This window comes from Triticum aestivum, chromosome 6A (genome assembly GCF_018294505.1).
Source record: "Triticum aestivum cultivar Chinese Spring chromosome 6A, IWGSC CS RefSeq v2.1, whole genome shotgun sequence".
Taxonomy (NCBI): Eukaryota; Viridiplantae; Streptophyta; class Magnoliopsida; order Poales; family Poaceae; genus Triticum; species Triticum aestivum.
This window is the reverse complement of record NC_057809.1, coordinates 522,908,297-522,918,341: the sequence shown is the minus strand read 5'-3', so window position 1 is coordinate 522,918,341 and position 10,045 is coordinate 522,908,297. Positions and strand designations below refer to the sequence as shown.

General features: G+C 46.3%; 1 protein-coding gene across 1 annotated transcript; it reads left to right on the top strand.

Moving 5' to 3' along the window:
* The first annotated feature begins 1,425 nt into the window (after nucleotides 1-1,425).
* LOC123130889 (amino acid transporter AVT6A) lies at nucleotides 1,426-9,602 on the top strand. The gene is made up of 5 exons (XM_044550678.1): nucleotides 1,426-2,390; nucleotides 2,478-2,630; nucleotides 8,280-8,486; nucleotides 8,566-9,031; nucleotides 9,117-9,602. Exons 1-5 carry the CDS (start codon nucleotides 1,982-1,984, stop codon nucleotides 9,226-9,228), a joined length of 1,347 nt encoding a protein of 448 aa, XP_044406613.1. The 5' UTR covers nucleotides 1,426-1,981; the 3' UTR covers nucleotides 9,229-9,602.
* Nucleotides 9,603-10,045: the final 443 nt, after the last annotated feature.

Below are 10,045 nucleotides of genomic sequence, written 5' to 3'. Positions count from 1 at the left end.
AGCGAGCGTGGCGGAGAGATCGGGAGAAGAAGAAGAGAGAATGGGAGCGCACGGGGCAGAGGCCTGGTCCGGGGCCTTTTATAAGGTCGTCCACCGAGTGACTGACTGGTGGATCCAGACGATCTAGATAAATCCCGCAACAGTCGCGCGCGCAGTACGTGGCGAAAAAGGTGGCGCGGGGATCGAGGAGACTTGCCTAATCTGTCCCGATAACCTCGGTTCCGTCCGTCTGGCGCACTTCCCAAAATTCGAATCCCGCGAAATCCGCAGAGAGCAGAGCAACCTGTCAGACTGAAGACAAACATCCTCTACATCATCATTCGGAATTCTACCGTGAAAATTCACTCGACAAAAACCAAGAATGGACCAAGGCGACTGAGAAAGGAGTCGACGTCGTCATCTCAACTCATTGTTCCAGAACAAGATATACATATAGCACAAAGAATGGGTCGGAAGTGTTCCCAACTCCTTCCTCACTCAAACCCTGATCCATTCGGGGGCTAATGATGAAGCTATGTACTTAGGGTAGGGTCATGGATCTGTCCAACATACCCTCGCCAAGGATATCTCTACAAAGAATCAGAAGCAGTCGAAGAGAAACCATCATCCACTCGACCGTGAAGATGTGCTCACTCGACCACCTTGAAGACACTCGACCACCAGAAGATGAGAAACTCTCCACTCTGCAATGGTCAGGACTTAAATCATAGCTTTATGGGCATTTACAACACTTTACTGCAGACATTACCAGTAACGCTCCTTCTTTTATGAGCATTGACCTTGTGTAACGGAAGGGAGCTGGGGTCCTGGCGTACTCTATATAAGCCACCCGCCTCCTCTGGGACAGGGGTTCGCACTTTCTGTAATTCACACGCATATATTCAGTCGACCGCCTCCGGGCTCCGAGACGTAGGGCTGTTACTTCCTCCGAGAAAGGCCTGAACTCGTAAAACTTGTGTGTACAGCTCCTCCATAGCTAGGATCTTGCCTCTACATTTCTACCCCCCCTATTCTACTGTCAGTCTTAGAACCACGACAGCGGGGGCGCAACCTAGTAGTAGGCCTCGTGGTGGTGGCAAAGTGCTGGAGCGGCGGCGGTGTAGCAGCAGATGTCCCTCAGCAACGCAACGGCTATGCTGATGAAGTTTCAGGCGGTTATCCGCACGCCTAAATTATACAGAAAGGCTTTTTTTCCCTGTAAAATTGTAGGGCGGATGAGGTGATTGTATGGATCGTAGACGAAAAGAAAGTTTTTTAGGAATACAGGATCTATTGCTCTTATGGCGGAAGTTCTTCAATCCAAATTTTACTCCGTGTCTTGTAGTTGTCGATAGGTGGTCTATAAATCTATATGTTTTATTTATTTATGTTTGGTGTTCTTTGTACTATCTTGACATTTGATGAATAAATTGAAAGTTTTCCTCCAAAATTTTTGTACTCCGTGTGCTCTCTATGATTCATAGATTTTATTATGGCCGGGAGTGAATCCCAGCAGAATCTGCAAAGCTTGCTGTCGTGCAGATACCCCTCTCTTGAAGTTCACTGCAGCTTCCATGGTGGCAATGGAGATTGGAGGCCCGTGCTATGATCCTTGGTCCCAGCCAAGCGGTTGCTAAAACAGGAGGCGCTCTAAAAAGCTTTCTTCGAACCGGGATGAGGCCTACTAATTATAAGACGGAGATGTTCTCCTCCGGCCAAAGTTAGGGACGATCCGCCCCCAGTTCACTAGCTATCTCCCCATCGGCCGGCCATTGCTCGTTCCTCGATCGCCTCCTCCTGCGCCTGCGTGTCGGATATATACTCGGACGCCGTCCCGGAATTAATCCCCATTCTCCGGTGAAACCCCTGCATTTCACGACGTTCTAATCGATCGATCAGTGCCCGCGCGCGAAGCGAAGAGCTGCTGCTATTCGATCCAAAGCTGGAATTCCGCACGCGCAAACCTCATTATCCTCGGAGGTACCCGGCTCCCGCAGGCGCCATGGTGATGCCGATGGCGGGCGCCGGCGACGCCCCGGACACGGAGGCGAGGAGGCCCCTCATCGCCAGGAGGCACAAGGACGGCGAGGACGACGGCCTGGACGACGGCGACGCCTCCTTCTCCGGCGCGGTGTTCAACCTGTCCACCACCATCGTGGGCGCGGGCATCATGGCGCTCCCGGCCACCATGCGGGTGCTGGGCCTCGTCCCGGGCCTCACCCTGGTGGTGCTGGCCGCCGTGCTCACGGACGCCTCCATCGAGCTGCTCATGCGGTTCAGCAACGCCGTGGGCGCCGCGTCCTACGGCGAGGCCATGGGCGACGCCTTCGGGGCGCTCGGCAGGGGGCTCCTCCAGTTCTGCGTCGTCGTCAACAACATCGGCGTGATGGTCGTCTACATGATCATCATCGGTACCTACAGTACAACGATGTCGTTGCATTGCTCGAGAGAAAGAAATGCTCTGACTAATTTGTGGGTGTTGTGGTCGACGGACAAAGGCGACGTGCTGTCGGGAACTACTTCGAGCGGCAAGCACCATCACGGCGTGTTTGAAGGGTGGTTCGGCCCGAACCGCTGGAACGGCCGCTTCGCCATCCTGCTCTTCACCACCCTCGCCGTCTTCACGCCGCTCACATGTTTCAAGCGCGTCGGTACGTACGCCTAGGGCAATTTGCCCGGTTTCAATTAGTATAAAAAAATTAAAAATATTTATTTTTGGTCTCTTAAAAATATTGTCGATGCATTAATCATTTTTTTTAACTTCGATGCATTCATCATAATAATACCACAAATATTAGGTTTCTCAGATGTCAAACCATCTAGGCTTGATCAATTAACCCTTTGGAAACGGTTCCCCTAGAAAAAATCTTTGCAAATGGTTTTAGAGATATGTTGATGAATTCCCACACATTTTTCTTTTCCTAAATTCTAAAAAGTGCTTACGCACTAATTAGAGGAAACGAGCGGCCGGTCTTACACACGCATGCATGTAGTTTTATAGTCTAAATTTCGTCTTTATTCGTGACGTGGCATGTACTACTAGGATGGTCGCATGGGCAAGACACCGCATTATTGTATGGATGCGCATGTCCATTTATTCGGGTTTTCAAATTTTTAAAAAGTTATATCTTTTAAACCGTGCTTCCGAATTTAGATCCATTTTCATTATTGAAATCCTCGCGACGAGATCTTTGAAACTAGATCCCGCATGGGTATGTTTTGACGAAATTTTTTTGATGCCAACTTTGACACTATATTGTGCAACTCTATTACCACATGGTGTAACTTTAGTACCGGATTATGCAACTTTTTTGAAAACCAAGTTTGCAGCTGCATGATCCAAAATTCTTTTGATATTGCAACAAAGAAACCATGACAACCAACTTTTTTATGACGTGTAACTAGTCTACTACCTCGGCCAACTACGTAGTAGTCGATATGCAACCCTTCCACACTTTCCCTACCAGTGGTTTGTGCAACTTAGTCTGTTGTTTACGCCAACTGCCTATTAGTCGATGTGCAACTCCTTCCCCTACCTACTTGTGGATACATATTAGTTTTAGTTGGCGGGGGCAATAGACGGAGTTGCACATAGTCTGCTAGGCAGTTGGCCGGGGCAACACACGAAGTTGCACATCCACGAGTGATACAAGAGAAAGTTGCACACATTGTTAGATAGTTGGCCATCATAGCATATGAAGTTGCACATCTACTGCTCGGCAGTTGGCCGATGCAGTAAATAGTGAAAGCACATCCACTAGTAGGAGAAAAGTTGCACGTCAACTACTAGACAGTTGGCCTCGGCAAGAGACGAAGTTGCACATCTAACTCCAAGTGGGTACTTTTGGGGGTGGAGGCGCCATTAGTAAAAACTGCACGTCCACATGATAGGTGTGAAGTTGCACATCCACTACGGTTAGTTGCACATTGACTGCTAGATGGTTGCACAAAATATGTACTAAAATTGCACAAAAAATATTTTATTGAAACATACTCATGCGGGATCTAATTTCGAAGAGCACGTCGCAAGGATTTCAAAGGTGAAAACGGATCTTAATTCGGATCCGTGGTTTAAAAGTTATGGCTTTTCAAAAATTCATAAATCATGAATTAAATGCTAGAAAGTCATCCACCCACGCCATGCAGGAAAAAGCCATCAACCGAATGCATGCATGTGGATCATTTAATGCCCTCTTAATGGGTTGATTTTGTTTAGTCATTTGAGACAATAAAATCTTTTCTAATCAGATGGAGGAGACAAATACTTGCCAAAAAAGATCAATTTTTTTTTATTTTTGCCGGCTGCTCCGGAACGTCAGGGAGCAGCCGGCCGCTGTGTAGACGCGTCCTTTTCTTTTTGCAGCTTAATTTTTATTTTCACCTGCTTTAATAAACCCGTTTTACTTTAATTAAAAAACAAAATAACCATATTTTTTCAAAAATTGACTTGCATATGAAAAAAAAATGGGAAAAAGGAGACAAAATAACTCCTTTTCGAATATCAATTCCTCTTAACTATTGTCGAATGCTCTCTCAATTTTTTTCTCTATTTCCTCTTTTAACTATATAATGCCAAAACTTATAGGTATCTCAAATGTCAAAATTGTCCAGTTTTGGTTCATTAACTCATCACTGATATCGGTTTTAGAGACAACAACAATGAATGCCCAAACATGGCAGCTTAATCTGAACAAACTTTTTTTCCTATAATTTTTAGATAAAAGGCAGGTGCCCGACTTTATAAATAAAGCCATGCACACAGCAAAGTACTCAAGTTTACAGCAAACCGGGCAGAACCCAGAGACAAGCAAGCACAGAAAGCCAAAGTCTTAAGGTGCAACAACAGCAAGTACAACAGATAACGACACGGAGGGCAACAATCTAATGACCACCAAAAGACATGGTCCGGGAGAGCACACACTCCACCTAAGGCCCATGAGCTTGATCAGCAGTAGAGATGGAAGTCATTGTCGCACACTCTCGCGAGATCAAGAGCTGTGTGGCCTCTTATCGCCTTCCTTAGTCAGAGATTTCCACTGTTGTATCAAAGATATAAGTTCGAAAAGACAACCAGTGGGCTTAGAAGGAAAGACATGTTCAATAGTGAACTTGTTCCTAGTTGTCCAAAGTGTCTATCAGACAACAGAGAGCCCAAGCCAGAACATGCGCTTGTTCTGACCCTGTAAGGACCCATCAATAAGATGCAAATCGGCAAAGTAAGTGGGGGCCGACGTCACACCCAGTCACAATCGGTATCCTCAGACGAAGAACAAAGCGCACAAAATTCAGAAGTAGAGCCATTTCGCTTGCGAATCTGGTTCGAGGCCAGCCAGTGCCACTCTTCCAACTCTGGATGAGAGAGGACCCTAGGGAAACCAAGGTCCTAGTTATTAAGGGAGAGCTACAAGATGGTAATCTTCTGGTGTGCAGAAAGCGCAAAGAGAGTTGGGAAAGAAACATTCAAAGGACCATCGCCAAGCCAACCAATCAAGCCAAAAACAAACAGAAGCAGTGAACGAAATTCATCGCCAACTTGAACCAGCTGCCTCCAAAACTGGGAACCCCCATTCCCAGAAGCAAAAAAAAAGAGGTTCACGGTTTGGGAAATACTTAGCTTTTAGGATGTCATACCACACAACACAAGGGGGCACATTTAAGATTCTCCACCATTTAATGATAAGACATTTGTTCATAGTCTTAGTGTTAAAGGTACCCAACCCCCCTGCGTCCATATTCTTCAGTCTACACATAATATTGCATTTAACAAGTCAGTATTTTCTCTTGTTGTTTGTCATACCTGGTGTGAGTGCCATCGGGGAGGCGATAGAAGCCCATTAGGAACATAGATAGGGAGGAGAGACGAGCACTGTCGAGGCAAACCCTGTCCGCGGTAGAGTTGTAACAGCCACACCAAGGCATAACACGGTTACCCACCTTTAGGAGAGAAGGAAGAAAGACTTTTGAGCATAATTTGAGAGGAGAAATAGGCAAGCCCAAATAAGTAAAAGTGATGGAGCCTAGTGAGAGGCCACCCTCGCAGCCTCAACAACAGAGCATCCCGGCAGACCTACCTCACTTTTGGAGAAGTTAATTTTGAGGCCCAAGAAAGATTCAAAACAAAGAAGCAAAAACTTGAGGTTAGCAATGCAAAGGCCATTGTTCTCAAACATAATAATAGTGTTATCCGCATACTGTAAGTGAGAAACCCCTCCAGGAATAAGATCAGAGATAACAGGGATGATGTGACCAGCAGCAGCTCCGTTAATAATGCATGATAAGGCATCTTCCGTGTGATTGAATAACAAAACGGTTACATTTTTCTCAAGAAGAATATTGACAGACATATAGAAGTGGAGAAAATAAAAAATCTCTTGACTCAGCTGATTTTTTTAAAAGAGGGAATATGACATTTTTTGGAAAAATATATTTCAAGGAGACATTCTTTTATTGAAAACAAAATTTCTAACATGAAGATTTACACATAAAACAGAAAAAGGAAAACATGGAAGTTAGAAAATCACAAATATATTCAAAAATATATTATTCAAAGATATGGGGATTTAGAAAATAAAAAATAAAAAATCACTAGTAACTCTATTGAATTTCAAGGTTTACTACAACTTTAATTAGTTCCATGGTTTTGCACATTTTTTTCTGATTGTTATGAATTTGAAAAATGCAAAAGTCTTTGATAACATTAGTACAATATTTATGTTTTTCTTAAATTTTCAGCTTTGTTCTCGGACAATAAAGTTAATGGTACTCAAGTTGAGGAACGGAATCTATAATTTTGCAATAGTTAATAGTGAGCTATTTTTAAAAAAAAATACATTTTTTATTAAATTTGAGAAATAATACATGGATTTGAAATTTGGCAAAAAAAAATACAACATCGGCTCATGATTAGGATCCAATCGGCTTAGCCTAAGCCTACACCAAAGACAATTAGTTCAAATCGTCTTAGGCTAAGCCAACAGCTGCATGGGACCAAAATTTTCACCAGACCATTGCATGGAACCATATTTTTGACCTTAATTTTATCCCGTCACCCTCGCCCGAGTTAGCCATAATTTCCCGCAAACTTTCCCTCCATATGTTCTAGGCATTATCCTTTCCGCCAACCCTTTCCCACCATTATTTCCTGCCAACCCTTTCTCGCCATCTTATTTCCTGCCAACCCTTTTCCATCATCTTCTTTCCCGCCATCTTCTTTCCCGCCATCTTCTCTTCTCAACCTATAAAACCCCCTCCACGCAAAGGTGGGTAAGCAGTGTAGTGTAGTCTCGTTAAGATGTCTGATTATCCTTGAAGCGTGCGAAGCAACTCCGTCCCGCGGATTTCATTTACCGAATGCTAACAAAAAAATAATAAAATTCGCACACCTAAATATATTACCGATTATTACCGGACCAACTAAAAAATGGCACACCTAAATATATTTGACATCTATATATATTACCGGACCAACTAAATAATCGAGTATATTCGCATATGCAAGTTAACACTTCACACATAAGTATACTACCGAGTACAAAAGGACTAAGTATAACCGAGTATTCTAACAGAAATGCAAGTACGACAGACAAAATGACACTTGAATCATACCCTTGAAGTGTGCCAAGTAACTCCGTCCAGCAGACTTCACTCACCGGAGCACCACCACCACCACCATGGAGTCACCGGAGCACCACAACCACCTCCATCTCCACAAAAACCATCACCAAGACCACCACGAGCTATCCCATCATGAGATCGATGTTTCCCTAGCCTCCTCCAAGCCTCTAGACTGGAACGGTGGAAATCGGGCAAAAAATCAGCTCACAAAGGAGTGTTAATTGGAGGGGCTTCGGTTTAGTGAGAGGAGAAAGAGACAAGAGGAATAGAAGAAGAGAGAAAGAGGGCCGGCCCAATGGCTAAATGGCCACCTTTCGGCTAAGTTTCGGCCGACTGGCGAGTCGTCTAAGGCGTGGCTGACTGGTGGCTGGCCAGGCCGAGTGAAGTGGTCCAGCCACTGGTCAGCTGCCACGTGGATGAGCGGGCCCTATCGGCCTCCCCTGATGCAAACGGAGCCTAGTCGGCTTAGGCTAACCTGACTGGATTCCAATCAGCTGTGCCTCGGCCGATTAGATCAAGTCGGCTTAGCCTGAGCCAACGCCGTATTATTTTTGTTATAAATTTGAAATCCGTGTATTATTTCTCAAGTTTAATAATAAAAAATAGCTAATATTTAAGGGACAAAAATTACACTTCTTACGATAAAATGGGGTTATATTTGTGAGCATTTTGCTGTTTTGATTTAGATTCACTGAAATACACTTCTGCGTTATCGGTGGCACTGGCCGTCGTGTTCGTGGTGATCACCGCCGGAATCGCCATGATCAAACTGACAAGAGGACAGATCCCGATGCCCATGCTGTTCCCCGACGTTCACGGGACCTGGGCGTCCATCTTCAAACTCTTCACGGCCGCTCCAGTTCTTGTCACCGCCTTCATTTGCCACTACAATGGTACACACGCGCTGCGCTAAGCAACTCCAGTTAGCCTGCACTGGCACCGTCTGTCTGAATCATCACATCAATTGTGCAGTGCACCCTATCCACAACGAGCTCAAGGACCCGGCCCAGATCAAGCCGATCGTGCGGGCGTCGCTGGTGCTGTGCTCCGCCGTGTACGTGACCACCAGCTTCTTCGGGTTCCTCCTATTCGGCGAGGAGACGCTGGACGACGTGCTGGCCAACTTCGACTCGGACCTCGGCATCCCCTACGGCGGCGTCTTCAACGACGCCGTCAGGGTCAGCTACGCGCTCCACCTCATGCTCGTCTTCCCCATCGTCTTCCACGCGCTGCGCCTCAACATGGACGGCCTCCTCTTCCCCTCCGCCCGGCCGCTGGCCTGCGACAACCGGAGGTTCGCGGCGCTCACGGCCGCGCTCCTCGCCGTCATCTTCCTCGCCGCCAACTTCATCCCCAACATCTGGGACGCCTTCCAGTTCACCGGGGCCACCGCCGCCGTCTCCATCGCCTACATCTTCCCCGCCGGCATGGCGCTGAGGTCAGTGAGTGGACAACTAGAAGCTTAGTTAATTTGTTCTTGATGATGGACTGTTAACTTGTTCATGCATGGACATCGTCGTCAGGGATCGCCACGGCATAGCGAAGAAGAGGGACAAGGTCCTGGCGTTGTTCATGATCGTGATCGCGGCGGTGTCGAACGGAGTGGCCGTGTACAGCGACGCTTCCTCGTTGTGATTCGGTGGCATACTGGCATGGCATGGGACTGGCAGCACCGGCAGCGGTCGCCTCCACCATGGCCAAGCCCTGACCATGGCGCTCTGTATGTATATTAGGTTGGTGATGAGAGACCGACTTGAGAGTCCTTCCACCTATAAATGCATGTACATGTAACATATCTCCGTGGTTCTGCGTGATGTGCAGAAAGTTGAGTAAGGACTGGATTCCAATCCATTGGCATGATAGTGCCAAGAAAATGCGACGTTATAAAGCTCTGAAACCAAGGCTGTAACGTCTTCAATTGGGGACGGAAAAATAGTTAGCCAACGATTCTCTTGGTCAATTTGGGTGAGAAGAGTGGGAGCAGTAGAGCGCACACAGGGGAACTGTTAAGGAGGAGATCAGTCCATTTCTTCACGATGATCAGTTGCAGCTGAGAACTCACCTGGGTTACGGCCCAACGCAGTACACACTGACCAACGGCCAACGCAAATAACCCAGTCTGGAATTTCTGGCCCAAGAGCACCTTTAATGATTTGAAGATTGCTAAGGGCAACTCCAACTAGGATCATCAAATGGACGACACCAAACGTCCGCGAACAGCCGGGCGGATGAAGACTTCCCGCCCGTAGTCATCAAATAAAACGGACACCGATTTTACATTCAATTTTTCATTAATTTTTACATAGTAAAGTATCATTAAAACAATTTTAAAAAATTCCTCTACTGTTGGCCGAAGCGGGACGGTCCGGCCTCGTCATCGTTGGCGGCCGGTGGATATGAGGCGGAGGTGACGACTGATGCCTCTTTGGTATCATCGATGTGCTGCTCCAGA

Excerpts from the sequence above, each read along its gene's own strand:
- LOC123130889 (XM_044550678.1), top strand. The coding sequence starts at position 1,982 with ATGGTGATGCCGATGGCGGGCGCCGGCGACGCCCCGGACACGGAGGCG. Across the intron at positions 8,487-8,565 it reads CTTCATTTGCCACTACAATG|TGCACCCTATCCACAACGAG; the intron begins GTACACACGCGC and ends TCAATTGTGCAG. Across the intron at positions 9,032-9,116 it reads CCCGCCGGCATGGCGCTGAG|GGATCGCCACGGCATAGCGA; the intron begins GTCAGTGAGTGG and ends CATCGTCGTCAG.